General features: G+C 34.1%; 1 protein-coding gene across 2 annotated transcripts in view; it reads right to left on the reverse strand.

The window, feature by feature from the left end:
- Positions 1-2175: 2175 nt before the first annotated feature.
- The window catches only part of LOC115217098, a 29448-nt gene continuing 3944 nt past the window's right edge, over positions 2176-27679 (reverse strand). Inside the window, exons 2-7 of one of the 2 annotated variants that reach the window (XM_036507729.1) lie at positions 17489-17719; positions 13600-13671; positions 11279-11368; positions 9727-9846; positions 4481-4485; positions 2176-2946 (exon numbers count right to left, since the gene is read on the reverse strand). In XM_036507729.1, coding sequence (XP_036363622.1) covers positions 2799-2946; positions 4481-4485; positions 9727-9846; positions 11279-11368; positions 13600-13671; positions 17489-17695 — 642 coding nt within the window. In that variant the 5' untranslated portion in view covers positions 17696-17719 and the 3' untranslated portion in view covers positions 2176-2798. Of the gene's footprint in view, positions 2955-4480; positions 4486-9726; positions 9847-11278; positions 11369-13599; positions 13672-17488; positions 17720-27679 lie in introns of both variants that reach the window. The other variant, XM_029786695.2, reaches the window with a different exon arrangement.

A 27679-nucleotide genomic window follows, 5' to 3' on the forward strand; every position in this document is an offset into this window, starting at 1 on the left:
GCCATCCTTCTTGCCAACCGAAGTGCCATTACCAACGTCCTACAGTTGCTTTGAAAAGGTTCTGTCTGCATCATCACCACTGAGCTGCAGTCTTATGTTGGTTGTGAGTCTCAGCTTTTGCACACTGCTCTATACATAGGACAACATTATGCTGGCATTTACCGCAACAGCTCTTGTCCACTTTGGAAACACAGGAAGGGTTTGTCTAAAGTTTCCTGCAAGCAAGACTGTAGCTCCTTCTATGAGCCTGGTGTTGTATCTCAGATCCTGAAGAGCCATGTCAAGAGCTTCAAAGGAAACCTTATGGCTCATTGTCGCCTCATCCCAGATGATCAATCTGCATTCACTCAGAAGTTTGTCTTTTATAGAACCACGACTGATGTTGCAGTTTGCTTTTTCTTTCTTTGACAGGTGCAAAGGGAATTTGAAACTGGAATGAACTGTGCAGCCACCTCTTAGCAGAGTTGCAGCTATTCCACTTGATGCCACTGCAGTTTAGCCAAAAGAAGGTTGATGACAAATATCTTGCCAGTTCCACCTGGAGCATCCAGAAAGAAAAGACCTCCTCCTTCACTTTCGATGCTTGAAATAATGGTCTTATGAACATCCAGTTGGTCCTCCATCAGTTTGTGTTTGTTATCAGCTATATACGCTGTCATTTCCTCAATGTCATAGCAGGTACTCAATTTTGAGATTGTTTGCTGTCTGCTTCGGTTGAGGCAGACCAAATGTGGTAATGCCTTGACCTCCCACAGCTTGCACTTGGGTGTCCAGATCAAGTAATGCCCCATTGTAAATGGCGTTATTGAATGTGGCAATTTCTGCTGAGGTTTGCCATTGAATCCTTTGTAGGATGTCCTCTGCCGTGCTGGTTTTGTGGGTCGCCCAAACCACATGTCATCAACATGATAGAACATAGCTGGTGCAGTTGACTTGGTGCTCTGCTGACTGCTGCTTCCTCCTATGTCTGGTACCAGTGAGCATCGCCCTCCAGTAGTCCATGTTTGATGCAGGTTTCTCTGCAGGCCATTCAGACTTCCCCATTGTGTCTTCGATGGTTTGACAGTGTGCACCAGCAGATGCAGAAAGAAACATTCCTGCTGATTAGGGTGCATAGTGTACACCCGCCCAATAGCCCCACTTCTGAAGACAACAATGCATGCTCCATGTGTCTGTTCCATCTATTGTATTGCCAGGTAAAGTACACGGGGACCTCAACATACAACAGTGTTCGAGCAAACAAATAACATTGGCATAATTTGAAGAAAGCTGTCAAAATGGTTTCTGATGGATTCAGAATTACATTTTGAGCATTGTCTTCTGTGCAATATACATGCTGACCATTTTCAAGATTTACAGATAGATTCACCACTGTTGGATGCCGCTCATGGATTTCAAAGCCCTCGTTAGAGAAAATATACCTGCCCAAATTATATTGCTGAATTTCATCTGCCTGCCTAATTCCAAAAACATACATACTTAATACTTTTTATAGAGTTGCATGACTGAACCTTAACATGGGCCTGCAATGTTTTAGACAGCAATGGGTTGTAGGGCACGATCCACCTGTTGTCAGTTTGCATCCCTTGGCTATTAACTTTGAGCTTGGTAGTGTCTAGGGTAATTAAAGGAAAATGAATGGGTTATTTGCCTTGGCTAGGAAAATGAAGAGGCTATTTTCCTTGGCATGAAGAGGGAACAGACAAAGAGATGGACATAATGCCCATTATAGTAAGCTAGTAAATTTGCCCATCTATGATGGGAAATAAAGGGATAGTATCGCAAATCTAAACCCTCTAAATTCACGAACTATACGGGGTGGGGAGGGGATGAAGAATCCAGAGTTAATCCTTGTTGCCGAAATTTTAACAACAACAAAAAATCAAAGGTAATTTATTAATACAAAACTCAATATCTACTAAATAATCATACTTTTACACATTTTTTTTTTTTTTGCTAAAACCCTTCCTGATCACTTCCTTTGTAATCCTGAAAAAGATTGTCACCATTAATCCAGCTGTTTGATCGTAAAGAGGGAACAGACAGACAGACAGATATAACGTCCATTATAGTAAGATTTAGGGACAGTTGGTACAAACATTTAAAAGAATTATAGTTGAACATTACAGAATGGAGAACAAAACAGTTAGTTTAAAAGACAAAAGTAAATACAAATGGCAGTTAATGAAAGATATTTTATTCTAGAAAAATAAAAAGTAATCAAAAATATGTAGTGTAAATATGTACACTAAATTAATGGGAATTTTAAAATTCCTTACATGAACTTTAAACAGTAAAATAGCTCAGATGGATATTTGAATAGGGATAGCTTCAATAAAAATAGTACAAATTGGCAAGGGCTGTTTACTTTAACAGTGATTCTCAACACGTATTTTGCCTATGGATTTTTTAAATTCCTATTTTACTTGGATAGACCCTCCCAGCTATTCAATGTTTAAAAAATACTGTAATATTTATATAACTGAATATTAGTAGGAAATTTTTTAAAAATTGTTAAAATGTTTTGTTTATTGTAGAACTATTCTTCATAAATTTTAACAACAAAATCTGATATGATCCCCACAAGGGGCCATATGAACTCTTGTTGAGAACCACTGCTTTAACAGTTGAATATAGATGTTTGTTAGTATATCTATGTGCTATATAGATATGACTGTAAAACAAGAAATGAATGGGTTAATGTAGAAAATTTTAGTTACTGTTATTGAATCAAATTTATTAATCAAAACACAAAATTAACATATGCATATTTCCGAACTATTTCTCATTTTCACAATTTATGGGCATTTCATTTCAAATCCATGTTTTTCTTGTACAGGCTCATATGCCGGTACAACATTTGGAGGATATCCAATGGCTGGTGCAACATTCATATCAGATGCTGGGTTTATAAATTCAGCTGTCTGGTTTGTTGATACCCAAACACTTGTTCCCTGCAGAAGCCAAAGTAGATTTTAAAAGATAAAATTTCCTTAAAACCAAAATATTTTAAAGAAGTATCATTTAAAACAAAATACTTTAAACGACCATTTCCATCAATTATTATAGTGAGTGCATATGAATATATATATATATATATAGAGAGAGAGAGAGAATGAGAGAGAGAACAAAGTGTATGTATGCCACTATATATATATGTATAAAATACATATGTATAAAATACATATGTATAAAATACAAAATGGGACAAGAACGCAGTCCCATTTTGTATTTTAACACACACACACACACACACACACACACACACACACACACACACATATATATATATACACATATATACACACACACACATATACGAATTTGTGTAAATATGTATAGAATGATATATCAGTTGAATAAAGTTACAAAATGGTCTGGTTTTCGCGTTTTTTTATTATTGTATATGAACAAATTTTACTATGTTGAAGCGTGTTAAACCTTAAAAATATAATATTTAGTAATGTTCATAAGTTCAATTAGTGCTTTCATACGTTAGTAGTAATCATCAGATTTCAAAATGTATTGACTGACAGTTGATAACTGTAGTAAAATGACTGACTTCTTTTTTATACCTTTTAGAAGGTTCTGACAAGCTGCATTTTTTTAATGAATAGTTTTGACCAATCAGCATGCATCTTAAACATCATGGTCTATCAGGCACATCAATATTGCTGGGATAGATCCCTCTATTTTAACTAATTGGCATGCAGTTTACATGTAATGGTTTTATGAGTGAGTAAACTTAGTTGGTTTTGATCGTTTTTATTTCAGTCAGTGGGAGTCTTCTATAATTTGTTTATATTCATATGTTAAAGATATTTTTTAATCCACATCATTAACTGGTTGTTATATTATTGATGTTATTTTCTTTCAGAACAGGTTATAACATTTTAATAAAACGTTTTTTTCTTTTGCCTTTCTTCCAACCTCACCTGTGTCATGTAGTTTGTGAAAAGGAAAAATTAGAAACATTTTCTGACCACATGTTTCAATGGAATTTAGCAAACATTAGCATTCTGGATTTGCTGACTGTGAACTCATAAGTGTTCTGATAATGCACTCCCTGTTTCGCCTATGTATAGTCCCTCGTAATTAGGGGCATTTAACACACTAGATCAAATTTCTTCTTTTGCAGTTAATATCTAGCATTTGTGAAAATCTGCCAATTTTTTTGTTCTAATGGATCTACCAGAATGCATGTATTACACTTGGATACTGTGAATGTTTTATCCCGTTTGTTGAACTTTGCCTTTCTTAATAGTTTCTTTAGGCTATGTGGTTGCCTTTTGCTTAAGATAAGTGTTTGATTAGTTATTATGCTTTTTAATTATTCCCTTTGTTTCATGATTGGCAAATTTGTTTTGATGATGTTAAATATGTTTTGGTGATGTGGATTGTGTGTTACTAGAAATGGTATTGTGTTCTGTTGATGAGTTCGTCTTTCTCATGTTGCCCTAAGTTGTTCTATAGGTATCACTTTTGCTCATTGTATGCTATTTTCTATAAGTAGGAAAGAGTGTTTTTGCTTGAGCAGAAATCCTTTGAGTTCTACAAGTCATATGTTCCTGGTATTTAGATCATCTACTATAATACAAGTTTTTCTGGCTAGACAGTACGGAATGTTGCATTTTGTGTATGTTGGGTGGCATGATTTGAAACTTAGGTACTGGTGTGTATCTCTGTACTTTTGTAATGAATATCAGTTGTGAATGTGGTGTTGTTTTTAATTACCATTATGTCAAGAAATGGTAATTGTGTGTTGCTCATTCCTCTTCTGAATTTGAGACTAGTGGTGTAGATTGTTGAGGAGGGTGCTAAATTGTTACAGATTTTCTAGGGATTTGGTCCAAATTAGGAAACTATCATTGAGGTATCTTTTCTATGTGTCCTCTATATGCCTTCTAAAGGTCATGCCATAGTTTTCTTCAAATTTTGATATATGTTTTGTTCCAAGTACCCCAATACTATGTTCATGAAAAACTGGAGCAAATCACATTCCCATAGCTGTGCCTCAAATTTGGAGGTAGTTTTTTTCCGTTGAAAAGGAATAGAGTGTTTTCAAGGATTAGGCTGACTACGTCTAGTATGAATGTTACAGTAAATCTACTGGGGATCACTTCTCTATGTTTCTTGACCCAATATTTTATGGCAGTACTTCCCAAATCATGTGGAATGTTCGTATATAAGTTTGTTACATCAAAACAAACTAACAGTGAATCAGATTCTGTTGTTTTGGGAAGATGTGACAGGAAATCAATCCCAATTGAAACTGGGCATGTGACTACATAGTGGTTTTAGGATAATATCAGTGAGGTTGCTCAGATGATGTGTAGGACAAGCTGAACCAGCTATAATAGGTCTTAGTTTAAGGTCTTTTGGTTGTAGTAGTTTTATGTATTCACTATTTTGTTTTTGTAGCATTTACTAAACCCTCCACTGTTCATGTTACTGGAGTTCATATATGATTAATGGGGGAGAAAAAAAGTCATTTCTCCTCTGTGTACTACCTGTAGTTGTGTGCTTATATAAGTTATCAAAACTAAAATGTACAAATATATATGCCAACAGAAAAGAAATGTTATATAATCGCAGGTGTTACAACCAACAATAAGATTTTTTAATGTGATTTTTTCCCAGTACATCTGCAAGCATTTTTATCTTTAAATAACACTTTGAACATCAGAGATTCTGTTTCCGCAAGTTTTTTTTTTTTTTGATATAAGCATTTTAATAACAAACTAGCAATCGAAATATATATTATACAAAACAAAATGTATTAATATACAATTATTAAATAAATATATTCACACATTTTAAATGTGGCTTATTCAACTTTAACCAACAAAGTGAATACTCAAAACTTTTTCTTTATGATTTACACATACAAAGTGAATACTCAAAACTTTTTCTTTATGATTTACACACACAAAGAAAACAAACTTTATTTGCCACAAATACGACAAACATCTGGAGAAAGATTTCAGGGAATAATCTGGCATTATTTCAAATCACTCTCAGGAACTCAAGGGTAATCTTAGCTCTTCCTGAATCTGAATGCAATTTCAAATTACCAGGAGGTAGGCTGAATGGGTAGCAGGGTGGGATCTAAAATCACTACACTAGCATAATTTGAAAAAAAAAAAAAATCAGAGGTGAATTTACTGGTATGATTGTTTAGTATTTTTTAGGCCTTAGAATACACCTCTTTTACTCTTTTACTTGTTTCAGTCATTTGACTGTGGCCATGCTGGAGCACCGCCTTTAGTCGAGCAAATCGACCCCGGGACTTATTCTTTGTAAGCCCAGTACTTATTCTATCGGTATCTTTTGCCGAACCACTAAGTGACGGGGAAGTAAACACACCAGCATCGGCTGTCAAGCAATGCTAGGGGGACAAACACAGACACACAAACACACACATACATATATATATATATACGACAGGCTTCTTTCAGTTTCCGTCTACCAAATCCACTCACAAGGCATTGGTCGGCCCGGGGCTATAGCAGAAGACACTTGCCCAAGATGCCATACAGTGGGACTGAACCTGGAACCATGTGGTTGGTTAGCAAGCTACTTATATCACAGCCACTCCTGCACCTATGTTATTCCTGCTATTTACAGCATAATAAACCATCGCATAGAGGACTGACTACCTTTGAGTTTGTTTAAAATAGAGAGATTAAGACTGCAATAAGATAATGAAAGGAATATTTACTGAGTAAGTGAATACTATTAGACAAATAGAAGATACAAAGGAAAGTTAGATGTAACACATTCAGAGAATTTATGCAAATTCAGAATCAAATGTGTAAATATTCAGTGACCAGCAGCTAACTGCTTACAGTTTGATCTTTCTGCTAGTATACGCAATCATACATTAATGAGAATACATATGTACATTTATATACAAGTAAATGATAAGTACACATATGCATGCACACACATAAATATACAAAAGGAACATATAATATGTGTATAAATAATATATGTGACCATGTTTTCAAATCTAAGTGCAGTCTCTTTCTTTGTGCCTGTTTGGCTACCACACAGTTATGCTTGGAAACACATACACGCACAAAAATTCATGTACACTTTTATATGTAATTTTCTACATGGTGAAATTTAATTATTCATTTTGAATTGATAAAAGGTGTTTTTTTTCTAATAATATATATATATATATATATATATATATATATATATATGGTGTGTGTGTGTGTGTGTGTGTGTATATATACATACATATATATACATACATATATACATACATACATACTACATACATACATATATATACATACATACAAATATATATATATACATACATACATATATATATACATACATACATATATATATAAATATATATACATACATACATACATACATATATACCTACATACATATACACATACATACATATATGCATACATGCATATATATATGTATATATATATATATATATATATATATAGAGAGAGAGAGAGAGAGAGAGAGAGATTTATATATACAAACAAATATATGTACTCACTCACCATGCAGAAAATTACTAATACATACAAATAGAAAAGTGTATATCTGTATGTATGAGCAGTAATAGGAAATAATTAACTAATATACACAACAACAGTGGATTGTCAGTAGTAACTTAGTAAATGGTTCATGGTTAAACCATTAAATCAATATACTACAGTTGACTACAAAAAGATGAATGGAGACTACAAAAAGATGAATGGAAATGAAAAATGTAAACAAAGCTTCAGATAGATTAAGGAATAAAATTAAGGAATGAAAAATTATAGAAGTGCTATCAGTTTGATGGCATTGAAAAGATTGACGTGTTTATATGATCAAAAGAAGGAGTACTTTCAGTAATTTTTCCCAGGAGGTTATTTTTGGTGAATAAGATTTTCAACCATATATTCATATAAAGTTTGTGCGGTTTGCAGTTTTCCAGTGTAACGTCTCTCTCTCTGGATAAGGCTTTCTATTGGAGGTTCTATGTTATAAATTTCTTTTTATAAACATTGTAGGTAGCAAGCTAATGAAACTTGTTTGATGTACTGGCATGCCTAAATAAGTATGTAAATAACGTAATGATTTTAAAAATTTGGAGGTCATGCTTACATAAGCTTGAGAGGTGTTACTGTTGACAATGGTAAAAGGTGCTGGTGTTGTTGGTCTTAAGAGGTGTTTTGATGATGGTGTTAAGAAGTGTTGATGGTCTTAGGAGGTGTTGGTGTTGATGGTCTTAAGAGGAATTGGTGTTTATACTGTTAAGAGATGTTGGTATTGATGATATTAAAGATCTTGGTGTTGACTGTATTCAGAAGTGTTGTTATTGACTATGCCATGAGGTGTTGGTGTTGACTATATAGGAAAATGTTGGTATTGACTATGCTAAAATGTGTTGACGTTGACAGTGTTAAGAGGTGTTGACAGTGAAAAGCAGTGTTGACGGTGAAAAGAGGTGTTGACAGTTAAAAGAGGTGTTGACGGTGAAAAGAGGTGTTGACAGTGAAAAGAGGTGTTGACAGTGAAAAGAGGTGTTGACGCTGATAAGAGGTGTTGATAGTGATAAGAGATGTTGACAGTGAAAAGAGGTGTTGATGGTGAAAAGAGGTGTTGACAGTGAAAAGAGGTGTTGACGGTGATAAGAGGTGTTGATAGTGATAAGAGGTGTTGACAGTGAAAAGAGGTATTGACAGTGAAAAGAGGTGTTGACAGTGAAAAGAGGTGTTGACAGTGATAAGAGGTATTGATAGTGATAAGAGGTGTTGACGGTGAAAAGAGGTGTTGACGGTGAAAAGAGGTATTGACGGTGAAAAGAGGTGTTGACGGTGATAAGAAGTGTTGATAGTGATAAGAGGTGTTGACGGTGAAAAGAGGTGTTGACGGTGAAAAGAGGTATTGACGGTGAAAAGAGGTGTTGACGGTGATAAGAGGTGTTGATAGTGATAAGAGGTGTTGACAGTGAAAAGAGGTGTTGACGGTGAAAAGAGGTGTTGACAGTGATAAGAAGTGTTGATGATGATAGGAGGTGTTGTGTTGATGGTATTAATAGGTGTTGTGTTGATGATGGTAAGAGGTGTTGATTTTGACAGTACAATGTTGGTGTTGACTGTTAAGAGGTGTTGATGCTGATGGTGGTAAAAAGAACTGATGTTGACAGTACACTCATAGCTCCTTAGCTAAACAATTGTCAATGATTTTGCATTTGTTTTGTGGCATATACTGAATCTGTGTGTTTTGCTCTGATTTACTGTATAAAGAATACTCTCTTAATCAATCCTTAATGCATTCTGAAACAAAACACAAGGCATTTTGATGGACTCCTTTAAAATCTATCAACCTTCTAGATTATGTGCAACAATTCTCATGTTCTCTGTCCTAGAATACTTTCTTCTCTTTGCTAGAATGTTACTGCTTGGGACACATTTTGTCCTGGTACTTGACCACAAGCACTACCTTTGTCTATAATTTTCCTACTATATCATATACTTCACATTTCTTATATATTTCTGTTTCTACTATTTTCCTTTTGAAAAGAAAATTTTGTGGATTATAAGCTGAAGTAACTCCAAATAACATGATTCAATCTCTTGCAGTCTAAACATGACCAATGTCATATATGGTTGCTCCAAATCTAAGATAACATAAATGGTGTGACATTTGCAATACAAGAAATAATTATCAAGTAAAGAATAAAATCGAACTAACCTCATTTATTGAACAGCAGCACAACAAGGATGAAGAGACAATTGACAAAACGAATTCCACAACCATAGCAAATGCTGCAAGACTAAACAAAATATAGAGTCTTGTTGGATTATGATAACGCTGAAAAAGAAGAAAAAGAATAGTTGAATGAGAAAGAAAGTGACTGATATGATTATCTTGTTACAAAGAAAGTTATTTTCCATGCTTTTCTAGTGGTATGGGAATTAATCTTGCAAAATTGATATTTTGCTCTTAAAACCATTATGTCAAAATGGTTTAAATGTAGTCTTTTATTGTTTTACTAGTTTCAGTAATTTCAGTGTGGTCATGCTGGAGTACCACCTTCAAGGATATAGCCGATTATATCAACCTGTCAACTTAAAGTACTTTCACTGGTTCTAATTCCATCAGCCTCAGATGGATGAAAAACAAAGTTGTTGATCTAAGGAAGGATTTGAACTCAAAACCTAAAGGAACATAACCAAATATCACTACCTGTTCTGTAAGACATTTTACCATTTCTACATCCAGCAACTTGTATATAAATTCATATAAATATTACAGTGTTTCTCAGAGAAAATTTCAGGAAAGTAAAGTTTTATAGAAATTATTACAGAGAAGTTTATAAAATGCACACACATAATTCTAACTGTAGGATTTCTATTAGAGAAACTATTGAAAAAATGAAGTAATAATATCCAATTATTAATGATTATATTACTGTTCTGCAACATCAAATGATTATCTATTCTGACTATTTCAGCCAAACAATAACACCATAATTCCAAATATCTAAAATTAATTTTTAAAGTACCCACATTGTCTTTTATGTTAGTTAATGTTAATGCTAATTGGTGTTTGATGAGTTTTGTAATTTAGTTTTTATTTTGTAAAACAGAATTTTGAATTATTTAGTCACTGGTTAGCAACAGGTGATATGCACAGTCTGAACACAAATACAAGGCCCTGAAGACAAACAAAACCATAACAAAAAATTAATTAAATGAAAGAAAAAAAAAAAAATGGGTTTAACAATCTACAAATGCTTCCCATCAAAATTTTTTGAGAGAAGAGTGAGAGGTGGTCAAAAGTTCAATATTGGTATAAAATCCTTCCATTACAAGGAAGATGTTAAAAGTTGGGGGAATCATGCCCTTTTTTGAAGAGAGTACAAACATGTGTAATGATTTCTACAAGGAATTAGAACCAAGTTCTTGAATCAATTCACTTAGAACTTTCAGTACTCACAACTATCAACATGATAGTAAATTTATAATTATGATGAAAAATTAATGTACAGATTAAAAATACCCGGCTTGTCACTGCAGGACTACACAACTTTCACTTTCTCTAATTGATAACACAGAGAGGAAAAATCTTTTATTCTTTTACTCTCCTTCTTCCTAGTCACTTACAGATGAACTTATCTACCCACAGAATGGATAGCAGAACTGCAATTAATTGGTGTACAATAATTCAAAGAAGACAATTTATTATAGTTCTTGAATTTAAGTATATAGCTCAGAAAACAGTTGGTTAAAAATACACTTACAAGCCATAATGCATGGCTAGCAAAAGCACCAATTCCAGTGTGTGCAAAGACAGATGCTGACAAAATGGAAAGGATCATATAGGTAATTTTCTGAAACGAAATATTAAAGAGTTTTAGTTTTTTGTTTTCAACATATTTATGTGCATATGTATATAAATATGCATGTGTGTGTGTATGTGTGTGTTTGTGTGTGTGTGTGTGTATGTGTGTGCATACAGACATAGATATTTGTATGTGACTGTGTGCATGTATGGTTGTGTGTATATGAGATTGTGCAGGGAGTGTTGACTAATTTTGTCAGTTCATACAATTGTCCATTTTGTGGGTATTTATGTTTGAATACTTTACATAAACACACATCTGTCTCTCTTTCTCTCTTTCTCTGGGTGGATGTGTATACAGAGAGAAAGAGAGAAAGAGAGACAGATGTGTGTTTATGTAAAGTATTCAAACATAAATACCCACAAAATGGACAATTGTATGTGTATATATATATATATATATATATATATATATATATAAATCAGTTTTTGTGAGCCCATGGATAGATAAAAAATTCATGTTGTTTATGAATATGAGTCCCGTCGTGGAACCAATGCATCCCAGACAGTTCGAAACATCAATGAGGTGTTTAGTGAAGATGTGGCGAATAAGTGCATTGTACATTGATGGTTTGAGAAGTTCCTGTTGGGTGACTTTACTCTTGAAAATCAGCCCTGTGGTAGACCTGAGACCAAGGTGGATAATGATAAGTTGCAAACTGTAGTACAAGTGGATAAATCTCACACTACATGTGAGTTAGTAGCAAGGTTTTATGTTTCAATTCCAACTGTATTGGACTATCTGAAACAAATCAGGGAGGTAAAGAAGCTGGACAAGTAGGTACCACACGAACTGAACAAGCATCAAATGACACATCATCTTAAAACTTGCTGCTCTTTGCTGTCACGACATAAAAGTGAACCATTTTTGCATTGTATTGTTATGCATGATAAAAAATGAATTCTTTTTAAAAATAGCAAGCGTTCTGCATGGTGGTTGGCTAGAGATGAAGTACCAAAACACAATCAAAAAAAGAATATTTACCAAAAAAGCTAATTATTGTTTGGTGTCCAGCACTGGTGCCATCCACTACAGCTTCATGAGACCTGGTAAGTCAATTACAGTAGATGTATACATCAACCAACTGGAGGAAATGATGAGTGAATTCACAATTAAACTACTGAGATTGATCAACAGAGACAAGCCAATTCTCTTGCAAGATAATGCATGACCACATGCTGCTCAAAGAACGCTTCTCAAGTTACAGGAACTGAACTTGGAAGTACTCTGTCATCCACCATATTCACCTAACTTTGCGCCAACTGACAATCACATTTTCTAGGCATTAGACAACTTTTTGCAAGGAAAAAATTTCAAATCTGAAGAAGATGCAAAAACAGCCTTTTGAGGTTTCATCACCTCTTCATCATCATCATTGTTTAATGTCCGCTTTCCATGCTAGCATGGGTTGGATGATTTGACTGCGGTCTGGCGAACCAGATGGCTGCACCACAGTCCAACCTAATCTGGCAGAGTTTCTACAGCTGGATGCCCTTCCTAATGCCAACCACTCCGAGAGTGTAGTGGGTGCTTTTATGTGCCACTGGCATGAGGGCCAGTCAAGTGGTACTGCCAACGGCCACGCTCAAATGGTGCTTTATATGTGCCACCTCTTGTTCTCCAGAATTCTTCACTGCTGGCATAAATAAGCTATTGATAAAATGGCAAAATTGTATTGATAATTTAGGTGTATACTTTGATTAACTACATTGCTTTCTGTTGAGATAAAGTAAAATAAACTTTTAGTTCGAAATTGGACATTTCATTCTTAATGACTTGATATTTATATTAAGCATTAGTAGTTGTCTAACTTCAGGTCAGCCATGATCTAACAGATATATCATGAAAGGTGCTCTAACATCACTATTCAGCATGACCATATAGTTTTCAGTATACCTAGGGCTATTTTAACCAATGTGTCCTTCATTTTTAAAGGTAATAGATTGTGATGTGACAGCTACTTTTAATACATCAACCAACCATGGATAGATGCCTCATTTGTTTGCAACATATTAGTGCTTATTGTTTCTGTCAAGTATGAGGTCTACTAATGAAAGACCAGATGAATATAAGAAATTTCTACTGTGTTACTAGCTTTAAGTGGATATAGTCAATATGTATATAATTATACAGCCATTTCAATAACTTTCGCACTTTAATTAAACTTCAAATATTTTGAACATTGAATAGAAAGGATTAATAATTGTAGAAATATTTACCAGTTTCATAGAGTGAATTGGTGAGATTGAATTTTTACCAACAATCATTCCAAATATCCCAACTACCATAACCTAAAATCATATAAATGTCATATAATAATATAAAACATATTAAAATCAAACAAATATGAAGTTTATAAAAAAACGTATGTTTAGAAATAGAAACAAATACAAAAGAATATCTTTTAGTCTTATCTCCCATGTTCCCATAGCTTCAGCAAGAATATAACCACTTCTTTTGTTTACCTACACTTGTCGATAACTTGTGGTGTTAGCGGTGTTATGTGCTGTGATGAGCTATGTGGTGTTGGTGGAGAGGATTGTAGATGAGGTAAAAGGGAAGTGAAGACTGCAGGGGCTGGCAGAAGAGCCACAGGGGCATGCATGGACAGGAAGCATGTGTGGTCAGTTCGAGCAGAGACAGCAGCGAGAAAAGACATGTTTATTGAGAGTGACCGCTCATTCCGCTGAGCCCAATAGGTAAGGCCCTTTGTATTTCTTTCTCCCATTTGCTTCTTTTTTCTGTTGTCTTTTTCCTCCATCACACTACATAACTCAAATCACATTCATCATATTAATGCCTGTTTTCCATGCTGGCATGGGTTGGACAATTTGACAGGATCTGATTAGCCAGAGGACTGTGCCAAGCTCCAATGTCTGCTTTGGTATGGTTTCTACAGCTAGATGCCCTTCTTAACAGCGAGCTCTTCACACATAATGTACTGGGTACATTTTACATGACACTAGCACAGGTGAAGTAACCATGTAACTCACAAGACAAAACTCCTGACTGACGGAAGTGGGGGCATAACATGAATCGATAATATGCGTTATATTTTATTAATGTTGATTTTCCTATTGTCCTCTTATTGATTTTGATTTGTATTGTTCTTTGAGTTAAAATAAAAAAAAAGGCTGGTAATCATATGTTTTAAATCAGAGTTGACTTAGGATGCTAAATGCTCTATTTAAATTTGCATACTTTTAGTATATGGCAATATTTTTGCACATGAGAACAAACAGTCACATTCAGTCAGCTCATCAATATTTTCTAACATTTCCAGTTAAAATCATTATATTCAGGATACACAAATTTTTTCTGCATTACAGCTAATACAGCTATTACAGCTAATACAGAGAGTGAATTAAAATTTTTATCAATAGGAATGCTTCAATTGTATCAAAATTGGCATAGTTTTTTTTTAAGAGTTTGTTTCACAACCAAGTTGTGGATTCAGTCCCACTGTGTGACACCTTGGACAAATTTCTTCTAACAAAGCCCCAGGCCAACTAAAGCCTTGTTAGTATATTTGGTAAATGGAAACTGAAAGAAGCCCATTGTGTGTGTGTATTTTTGAGTTTGAAAAGAAATGTTTGTTGCCATTTCAGCATTGTCTATTCCATACAGAATGACGTTACTATTATTTTTCAACCTCAGGGTTCAGCTGGTTAACGATGTCGTTCCATACCAAATAGCCATGTTGAAGTGGCAACAAACATCACTTTTTAGCAGAGTTACTACTTACATCTCTAATAGAGATGCAAGAACTAGCTACTTTGCATGTTGTAAGATCAGCAGCTGAATGTCGCTTACTTTTTTTATATATTGCGAGCTGGGGCGAATGGCTGCCATTAGCAGACAGGTGTTCAGTACTGAGGAGGAGCAAATACTCTGAAACCAGGCTGGTCTACTGGTCCTGTCAAATCATTAGATGGTTGGGGTTTACTGCCCTGCTATAGTGGACACAGGTTGTGTCATTTACCAACTGGAGGTGTTCTCCTGGGGTTAAAAAATAGTAATAACGTTGCTCCATATGGAACAGTCATGTTAAAGTGGCCAGAAACATTACCTGTTTATATTTCTATACATACATTACATACATACATACATTACATAAATACATTACATACATACATTACATTACATACATTACATTACATACATACATACATACATACATTACATACATACATTACATACATTACATTACATACCTTACATTACATACATACATTACATACATACATACATTACATACATACATACATTACATACGTATATTACATACATACATACATTACATACATACATACATACATACATTACATACATACATTACATACATACTTTACATTACATACATTACATACATACATTACATACATACATTACATACACACATACATTACATACATACATACATTACATGCATACATACATTACATACATTACATACATACATTACATACATTATATACATACATTACATACATACATACATACATTACATACATACATTGCAATACATACATTACCTTGCATACACACATTACATTACATACATACATACATTACATTACATACATACATTACATACATTACATTACATACATACATACATACATATATACATTACATTACATACATTACATTACATACATACATTACATACATACATACATACATACATTACACACATACATTACATACATACATACATACATACATACATACATACATACATACATACATACATACATTACATACATACATACATACATACATTACATACATACATTACATTACATACATACATACATTACATACATACATTACATACATACATTACATACATACATTACATATATACATACATTACATTACATACATTACATTACATACATACATTACATACATACATTACACACACACACACACACACACACACACACACACACACAATTTTTTTTAGAAAAACATATATCTGGTGAAGAAGCTCACTCTAAGAAGTAGAGCAGTCTATATTTATTACAGGTGAAGGCCAGTTTATAAAGTAATAAATCATTCTGTTAATTCCTTTTATTGTAAGTTAATGAAATATAAGTAACATTTTAAGAGGTAAAAATGATCATGGACTTGTGTTACAAATATTATATACATTGTTTGAAATACTAAATTTATGCAGAATTACAATTATCAGCATTCAACAAATTGGCTACCAACTGTCCACTTTGTCTCCTGGGCAATTCTGAGTATCTTGTTTATGTCCAATACTCTTTATTCTGTGAAAAATTCTGAAACTTTTGAACCATTTTTATCATATTTGAATGAAACAGATAAAACATTACATTTGAAAGAGTTGATCTCTGCCATCAGAAATTAACTCTTTATTTCTTGTTCAGGTTTTAAAAAGACCCCCACAAAAACAAAACAAAAAAATCCACCCAATTTTGGCACCTGATGACAATTGATGAAATAGTTTGAAAAGTGATGTCATAATTTACAAAGTAAAAAATTGAAAGGGCTCAGGTTAATAGTCCTTAAATATTTTGCCATGAATATTAACAGTAAGAAGTGAAAATATTTATTGCAATATAACTTTGATCAGTGTAAGGTGGCCAGCTGGCAGAATTGTTAGCATACCCAGCAAAATACTGAGTGGCCTTTTGTCCATCTTTACATTCTGAGTTCAGATTCTGCTGAGGTCATCTTTGTCTTTCATTCTTTCATGGTTGATAACATAGATACCTATTTCTTTATTACCCACAAGGGGCTAAACACAGAGGGGACAAACAAGGACAGACATAGGTATTAAGTCGATTACATCGACCCCAGTGCGTAACTGGTACTTAATTTATCGACCCCGAAAGGATGAAAGGCAAAGTCGACCTCGGCGGAATTTGAACTCACAACGTAACGCAGACGAAATACCGCTAAGCATTTCGCCCGGCGTGCTAACGTTTCTGCCAGCTCGCCGCCTTGATACCAGTTGAGCACTGGGGCTAAGTAATTGACTTACCTCATCCCCTAAACTAGCCTTGTGCTAAACTTGGAAATCAATATATCTTTGATCAATATGCAACTGTTACAAAGAATGTCAATACTTACCCACAGGCTTGCAATACATCCAAATACGGCAGATATGTAGGGCAGCTCTTCAGTGTTGACTCCATAGTAGGGTGAATAGAGTAGTTGTCTGCCAAACCAACGCTTTGTATTGAAGGCAACCAGTGAAGAAGCAAAACAAAAACCCCCAAGGACCAAATGCATTATACCTGTTAATGTTAACCCTGAGTATGTGTGACGAACAAGCATCTTCAATAGTTATGTGAGACTTATCTAAAATCAAAAAAAAAGTTCAATACAAATGAAATAGAGAGGACATTTGCTGCTGGTTTTCAAACACTCTTAACTTACAAAAACCATTAACATAAAATATTCTCAGATGCAGTTACTCAGAGTTTCACGTTCCCGTTCGTCGGACAGTTTTGTTAAAATAGAACAGAAATAACAATATGTTCAAAACTAGTTAAAGGATACACCTTTAAAAATGGATTTGTTTCATTGGTCCTTTCAACGGTCTTAAGCATGCGATAAACAAAATAAGCAAAAATAAATGAATTCAATATAAATTATAAATTATAAAAATCGAGGAATAACCTTAAATCGAAGAGCGGATTCAAAATACATACTGTCATTAATTATATATGAAATATAATTCGATTAATACAATTAATACATTAAAAATTTTAATATTTCACAACAGTATATACGTATACTAAACCATCAATATACATATATACATACAAATACACAGACCACATATATATGCAGACATATATATATGCAAGACGTAAATATACACACAAATACACATATACATATGTATACACAATCTTGCCCGCATGCAAAAATCACTTGGTGTATACATATAGACGAGAAGTAAAACGCAGAGAGGGGAAAGAAATAGAAAAAGAAAAGGTAACGATCTTATAAGCAACAGATAGCTAAAGAAGTAAGAGAAGGGGAGGGGGTGTACAATTACAGGACTCTATACAAGTAACGAATAGGGGGAGAAACAGTACTTTTCTTTAACGAAAGAAAGGAAAAAAGCAAGAAGTCTGAATATGCGTAACGAACTTACACAAAATAAAATTACGTATACATGTGTATATAAAAGTGTATATTAGCAGTAAATACACATATAAGAACACATATATAAATATATAGAGATAAGTACGTATATACACAACCACACAAATTCAAGTGAATACATACATACATATACATCCGTGTATGTATGTGCATAAGTATAAACATACATGCTTACTTACACATATACATAGGCACATACATACGAATACATATGCAGGCTAACAATACAAATATTCACATAAAAACATGTCTAGGTCCTGAAATATATACAAACATCATTATTTTTAAAAAATTGCTGAGTGCATGATAATAAAATTTAGATAAAAGACATGCAAAATAGAACACCCTATATCGAATTATCTATAAATTAAACGGTTAAAATGGGCTTATAAAATACAATAGAATGAAATAAAATAAAATAAAAGCAGAATCCTAAACAAGAAAATAATATTTGTATATAACATTCGAAGGTTTTCCTAAAGAAATATGTCGAAATATACATAATAACTTTGCGATGAGAAATAAATCATGCATAATAAGAAACAAATCCAACAGTGTGATTTGCTAGCCGACATCTTAAATTTAGCTGCATGCCTGCAAGAATTCAAGAGTTCGCTTCTTTGATTTAAAGAGTTATTGTTTGGGAATAAAATGAAATATTTCTCCAACAGGCATAAGTCGCACTTGATAGTTCTTTTATGTGCACCGTGCCTGTACGGTGCAGCTCTATCCAAAATACTCCATGTCACATTGAAAGATCGGACTTCTTTTTCTTTTAATTCCCAGATATATTTCGCTAGGCTGGTTCTCGTCCTATTTTCGGGGTCTCTGAAGGAATTTTTATGCGAATAGAATCGGGTTTTAAAAGAATTTTCGGAAGCCCCTGTATAAGTTCTATATTCGTGTGAGCCTTCTATCTGCACCTTGGCTCTATAAACGATTCCTTTCTCCAGACGTTTTCCTTCCAACGGACAGCAGGACCCATCATTGCAATTACAATTTTTAAGAAGAGAATTGGCACTATGGTTATTAGCAATTATCCTACTGTTGTGTTGGCTAATGAAAAAGGCGAAGTTTCTGCAGTAATAATAGCTGATCTTAAGCGTTCTTCTATTAAATATTCTATAAAACTTATGGTCAGGTTGAAAATGTCTAGAGACTAATTTCAAGAATTCCCTACCTACATTTGTTTTTACGGCCAAATTGAAAGCTGGGTTGAACCACAAAACTTTCCTACTCCTAGTTCTACGTGTAGCATTACTGCTAGCATTAAGTAGGTTATACTGGATCTTCTCAGATGCGTTATTGTAACAAGGTGCAGCATTTTGGAATGTTGCCTCATCCGAAGAAATTGACGATATTCGTCTACCTACATGACTGACTAAGTTCCTAAGAATAACTGGCGGATGATTTGATTCTTTGCTAATATATCATAGCTTATCATTAAGCTTACGGTAAGGTTTAAATCTATCCGACCTTCAATCCAAATTTACATCTAAAAAGATCTACACTTTTCAGGTTAGTATCTATCGTAACCCGTAAACCTATCCTTTGGAAGAAAGCAATAAGGTCCTTCCTAAGTTTATCTGATTCATGGCCGTTGAAATTATGAGTGACTATAAGGCCGTCATTCCTATATAAACCTGCGTCTATAATCGGGAATTCTAGTTTTAGATTGTGTAGAATATAAGCTCCTATGAGCATACATAACTCAGATCCGTCGTATGCCCTCATCGGTACATCGAAAAGAGAATCCTCATTCTTCTTAACCCAGGTGGAATCCTCGTAAAAAAGAAGTGATTTCCTCGCATGTATAATAATATCTATTTCCGAGTTATCGATGTTGACATACTGCTTGGCGAAGTCTAATGCTTTTAGGAGTAAAGGCCTAGATACTGACGAGTAAAAGTCAATAATATCAAACTGCATAAAATTGCAGTTATACTTATAGTTAATCTCTTTGAATCAATCTATAACTGACTTACTATTCTTCCAAATTCTCAAATCTAATTCACTATCTAACTTAGCTAAAATACGGTCCAAAATATATTTGCTAATAATGCCTATTTCAGTTTTAGCCGGATAAATCTATCTACACTTAGGGTTTCTATGATGGACTTTTAGGGTAATAAAAGCGGATTGCGGGGAAAGATATTCTATCCTATCGCTAATCTTAAGATTGTTAGCTATTCTTCTTGCTTCCAAATTCACCTCTTTGTATATATTTGTGTTATCTTTTTTGTATGTATCCGTGATGCTATTCGAAATTAGACACTTGCAAACTCCTTTATCAAGTGCATGTTTCTTGTCTTATCAGAAATAACGAAGATCTTATTCGAGTTGTTAATTTCCTTAATTTTTTTCCTTCATAAAGAAGGTGGAAAAAAGAGTACTCAAATACCAAAGGTAGAGTAATATGCTCTATTTAAAAGCAGCAGAAATATAAGAAAAACTGTTACTCAGATTTTCACGTTCCCGTTCGTCGGACAGTTTTGTTTTCCACCTTGTTTTACATTTATGTGCTTACTCCGGTGTAACCCGCTCCTTTTTAGAAAAAAATTGAGCGACTCTACACAAGTAGAAAGGAGAAACAGCTAAAAAAGATGGAACTTTACCCACTGGATTTTTCTCAGAAAAATATACAAATATACATTCATATACATATATATATATACAAATATATATGCATATATATAAATACACATATATACATATATATATATACATACATATATACATACATATATATATATACATACATATATATATATCTCTTCTCTCTCTATATAAACGGCAGTTTGTCTGTGCGTGTTTCTGTGTGTCTGTTTGCTTGTACCCTCACCCTGACCACGGCTTTCAACCGATTCTGATGAAACTTGACACACACATAGCCCAATGTCATAATTCAAAACTAACGCAGCGAAAATTTTGAAAAGTTCCCCCAGTTCTGAAAAAAACCGATAAATTCGACATGGGGTCGAGAATCAGGAATACGAACCACAAATAGTCTAGGGGACGCAACTCTACCTTTTTTAAATCTCAAAAAAAATTTACCATCATTTTTTTCCATTTTTTTGCTATTTTTTGGCTATAACTCTCTAAAAATGCTTTATAGTTATTTCCCTTACAAACCTGAGCAACGCCGGGCGATACTGCTAGTACATATATATATACACCTATATATATATATATATATATATATATATATATATATATATATACATATATATATATATATATATATATATATATATATATATATATATATATATATATATATATATACATACTTATATATATGCATATATACCTATATACCGGAGTAAGCACATAAATGTGAAACAAGGTGGAAAAAAAGAGTACTCGAGTACCAGAGTACTCAAATACCAGTTTTGTTAAAATAGAACAGGAACAACGATATGATCAAAACTAGTTAAAGGATATACCTTTAAAAATGGATTTGCTTCATTGATCTTTCAAATAAATTTATCAATATGATAAGCGTCTAATTAAGATACTCTTATTATATTGATAAATTTAAAATCTAGATAGATTAACAGAATCGTTGAAATTAGTAATTTAGTTTGCTTATCAATATTAGTTAGATCCTGTTATTATTTTGACTTTGATCGTTGTTATTATATTTATTGTTATTGACTGGTTTGGTAGAGGACTGGTGATTGTGATTGTACATCTTCATAGTGTATTGTTCTTTGGTTCTAATATTTTTGCACCTTTCTTTAATTTGGGGTTGATAGGTTTTCTTACTTTCCATTAACATATTATTCTCGCTATTATATCTTTTTTATATATTTTATATATATTGATAGATATTACTTACGATAGATATTAATTATTATATCTCTCTCTTTTTTTATTATAATATTTTATATTATATTATATATATATATATATATATATATATATATATATATATATATATATATATATATATATATATATATATATATATATATATATATATATATATATATATATATATATAAAGTTAATCCAAACAAGAAAACAAAAAGACAACAACGCAAGGATGTGGAACAAATAAAGTATTATTGGACGCTCAGGAAAGAAGGGAAGAAGGTGGCTTATGTATTTGTAATACTAAATTTAAGTTAATTAGGTATTATATTATTTGATATTTAGTCAATTTTGTTATAGATTGTTATATTAAATCTTTAGATACTACACATGTATATTTATTATTTGGTTAGCTTATTTAAGGAGTTTGTCTATATTTGAAATATTTCTTACTTTGATTACAATTTAATGACTTCTACTAGCTTTGTGTATTTTATTTAATTTTTAGGTATTTAATTATTTATGTATTATTTTATTTTTCCCTTATGTATATTTAGAATTTTCATATATATATATATATATATATATATATATATATATATATATATATATATATTAAAGCATATTTATTAATTAATTATTCTATTGTTCTAGTTTATTTTTAACCTGATGAGCGACTACATTTATATCGAAGTGATTTCTCTACAACTATAATCATTTCTTAAATATAGCCACGAAACACATGTCATTTTTCTACCTATTATATACGTTTTTATTAATATTTTTTGCAATTTACTTAATCTTTACACTTAATTGTTATTCTAATTTTAATTTTTCTATTACATGTAATTTTCTAGATGGTGTAATTTAATTGTTCATTTTGAATTGATAAAAGGTGTTATTTTCTAATTTATATATATATATATATATATATATATATATATATAGGACCTCATTTCTGTTTACATTCTGTGAATAATCTTCTTTCAATTTCTGTTGCAGCGCCCATTTCGCTTTTATCAATTTCTCACTCTATCTCTATAAAATTATTCAGAAATCCTTTTCATTTGTTTAAAATTGTTTCATTTTAAAAAATTATTTAGAAATATAGAGAACCTTTATATATATTTATATATATATTTATTTATTTGTTACTTTATTTATATATTGTGCTATCCAAGTAGAATCTTTTGCATAACTTCTTCTCTTTCATTACTTTCTCTCTCTTTCTGTCTCTTCACCTCTCTCTGTCACACCATCTTTGTCCTCTTAGCCTCTCAATCTTCCCAAATATATAGACGCGAACATTAGAAATATAATCGTAATTAGTTTAGAAAACTTTCGTAGTTACAGATAGGTATATATTTATAATTAGTTTAGAAGAGAACTTTCGTAGTTGCAGATAGGTATATATTTATTTGTTACTATATATATATATATCACGTGATCACATGACCGACCAGTCCATCAGATGTAGTTACACATCGCTGGTCACAATGCGTTCGCATTATTTTACCCTTCGAATGACGCCACCCCGCCAACAGAAGAAAGAGTGGGAGAAAGAGTGGTGAAAGAGTACAGCAGGGATCACCACCCCCTGCCGGAGCCTCGTGGAGCTTTTAGGTGTTTTCGCTCAATAAACACACACAACACCCGGTCTGGGAATCGAAACCGCGATCCTACGACCGCGAGTCCGCTGCCCTAACCACTAGGCCATTGCGCCTCCACATATATATATATATATATATATATATATATATATATATATATATATATATATATATATATATATATATATATATATATATATATATATATATATATATATATATATATATATATATATATATATATATATATTTGTTACTTTTATTTATATATTCTACTATCCAAGTAGAATCTTTTGCATAACTTCTCTTTCATTAATTTCTCTCTCTCTGTCTCTTCACCTCTCTCTGTCACACCTTCTTTCTCTTCTCAGCCTCTCAATCTTCCTCCTCTCACTCTCTTTTTATCTTCTCTCACCTGCTCAGTCTCTCTAAATACAATTACAGCTGCGCTGAAGAGCAATGGTTACACCAGGACGTTAGCACAGATAGAGCGAAAGAAGCAGGAGTTTATACGCTCCTATGCACTTATAAGATCCCATGTCAGCACTCTTGGTGCCATCTTTGACAACGAACAAAGCCAAGGTTACAAGGATGGAGGCACGGATGCAGATGGAAGATGTCACCCCACTTGGTAGACACCCAGGACAACAAAGAAGATTCGAGTGAGAAACCTACCCGGGAAGTAAACCCAAGTGAAAGTGCCCTTACCAGCATCAAAAGGCAAAACAATGGAGATGAAAGAGCCAAAAAAAAGAAGTAAAAGAAGGAAAAACTAAAAGAAAAACAAAAGATGAAACAGCCAAGGAAAGAAGCAAACCTGACTATCCATATACCAAAAGGATAGAAAGAGACAGCACACACGAATGGGTAAATTCTACCTGAAAGGTGTCTGCTGGCATGGAGAGGAAGGTGCAGGCTTCCGTTTTGCACACCAAAGACCCCGCCACATGAACATGAAACGGCGGAAACCACCTGCCAAAAGGAAAAGGAAAGGACTACTCACCACCTGCCCCAAAACGGAGGTACGCAGATGTAGTGCGTGTTTGTTACAAACCATCAACATGTTATCGAAAGGGCAGCTGCTGAACAAGAATCTTTTTTGTGCATAGCACGAAAGATTATACAGCAGCTAACCTGGCTCCATCAAACTCAAACTCACAGATGGGACTATCCAAAATACACAAGACCACCACAGCAAATAGACCCAAGGTGGACACCACTGGCAACAACACACACATCACCTCGATGCTCCTACTGAACATCAGAGGACTGCTAACACTCAGTAACAGGTCAAAAATCCCTTTCTTGAGAGACCTTGTTGCATGCAATCAAGCCTTATGCATAGCAATTACGGAAACACACCTGAAATCAGATATAGCAGATGCGGAAATACACATACCACAGTATATTGTATTACGGACCGACAGAAAAGAAAGGAGTCATGGTGGAGTTGCTGTGTACATCCGCGAGGACTTCACACTCCAGGTCCTTTTTGTTATACTCAAATTCGGTGTGTGACACACTAATTGTACATATAAGGCAACTCGGTGTAGTTATATGTGCTACATATCGCCCTCCAGATGCTCCAAGTCATGTAGGCAAGTTTGAAGACTGCCTTACAAAATTAGAAGAAATTCTAGTCACATTAGAACAACACATAAGTGTACTTCTTATGGGAGACTTCAACCTGCCCAATGTCAGATGGCTCGAGGGCCTTTCTCTCCCAGGAATGACACGATGCGAACGAGGACATGCAAGGTCCCTCCTGAACCTCATCAACATTCTGTACATGGAGCAAATAATATTTCAACCAACCAGGGCAGGTAACATACTAGATCTCTGCTTCACAAATAATATGGATCTCATCCATAATGTGAAAGTGACACCGCCGCTACTCTCGGATCACTACATGGTAGAGCTGACCATGTACAGGCCAAAGGAAAGCATGGACATGCAGCCTACAAGAAACTCTCAGAATCTTTCCAGCTTGAACTTCCATAAGGCAAACTGGAAACAAATTGAGAAAGAGATCCTCAAACAAAGCTGACCTAAATGTCTCTCCTCAGTAGACATCGACATGAAACTTCAACAATTCATGTCTGTAATGCAAGCCATATGCTACAAATGTGTCCCAGAGAGAAAGGCCACTGTACACAAGAACAAAATCCCCATGGGAGAGAAGAATTCTTATGAGACGACGTGCAAAAGTTTCAAATCGCCTAAACAAACAAATTGAAAGCAGTGAAAAGTCCCACCTGAAAATAAAACTGCTGGAAATTGAAAAATGTCTGCAACTCTCCCATGAAAAAGAAAGAGCAAAGAAGCCTGGGCTATAGACAACATAAAATCTAACCCCAGAGCTTTCTACAAGTTTACCAAAGAAACAGCTTTGGTGCACTGTAGGATAGGGCCACTCCTTGAAAAGGATGGTACACTCACAGGAAATCCAATGAGAATAAGTGAAATACTAAATGAGCAACTCAAAAGTATTTTCACTCCATCCCTAGGGCATTTTCAAGTCAGCAATCCAACTGACTTCTTTACCACTGCAGATATAAAATCAGAGGCAACGATGATTGATTACATCAATATAAAGGAAGACGATGTAATAAAGGGCTATAGATGAAATGAACTCAAACTCAGCTACTGGCCCCGATGGATTCCCAGTAATCCTTCTAAAAGTATGTAAGAGAGTCCTAGCAAGACCACTGCAGTTCCTCTTTAAGAGCTTCCTTGCAACCGGCAAACTTCCAAGAAAACTGAAGGAGGGTAAAATGTGCCCTATTCATAAAGGAGGTAGCAGAGCGGTGGCTAAGAACTACAGACCTATCTCTCTGACCTCACACATCAGCAAGGTCAGGGAATGAATAGTCAGAAGAAAACTAATCGCCTTCCTTGAAGAAAATGACTTGCTGCCTGACACCCAACATGGTTTCCGACCAGGAAGAAGCTGGCTAACTCAGCTCCTACAACACTATGACTGGGTGCTGAAATAACTGCTCAACCACTCAAATGTGGAAGTGATATTTCTCGACTTTGCAAAGGCCTTTGATAAAGTTGATCATGGAATGATATGTTACAAACTGCGTGATCTTGGCATAGTTAAAAAATTGGGAGAATGGCTTCATGACTTTCTGAAGGATAGAAGTCAGGTGGTAGTAGCCAATAGGGCCACCTCCAATAACACGCAAATAGTGAGCGGTGATCTGCAAGGCACTGTTTTGGGACCACTGCTGTTCATAATGGCCCTCTCAGACATGCCCTCAGCCACGCAGAGAGCCACGATCACAAGTTATGCAGATGATACAAAAGTTTCACAGGTAATACAGAACCCTGAAGACACTATGCACCTGCAATGTGACCTGGACAAAATATACAAGTGGGCTGAAAAGAATAGTATGTAGTTCAATGCTGAAAAGTTTCAAGCTTTATGCTATCAGCATGCAAAACTAAATGCAATACCCAATGAATACACTGGACCTGGAGGGATTGCAATCCCAGAGGCACAATCAGTGTGAGACCTGGGTATTTACATGAGTAATGATGCAACCTTTCATGTGCATGTTGCTAAATTGGCAATGAAATGTAGGCGGCTGACCGGATGGATTCTTAGAGCTTTTAGAACAAGAGACCAGGAAACCATGATGGTCCTCTGGAGGACACTTGTCCTAAGCCACTTTGACTATTGCTCTCAGCTATGGTCACCAACCAGTGTCAA

This window comes from Octopus sinensis, linkage group LG11, assembly GCF_006345805.1.
Source record: "Octopus sinensis linkage group LG11, ASM634580v1, whole genome shotgun sequence".
Lineage (NCBI taxonomy): Eukaryota > Metazoa > Mollusca > Cephalopoda > Octopoda > Octopodidae > Octopus > Octopus sinensis.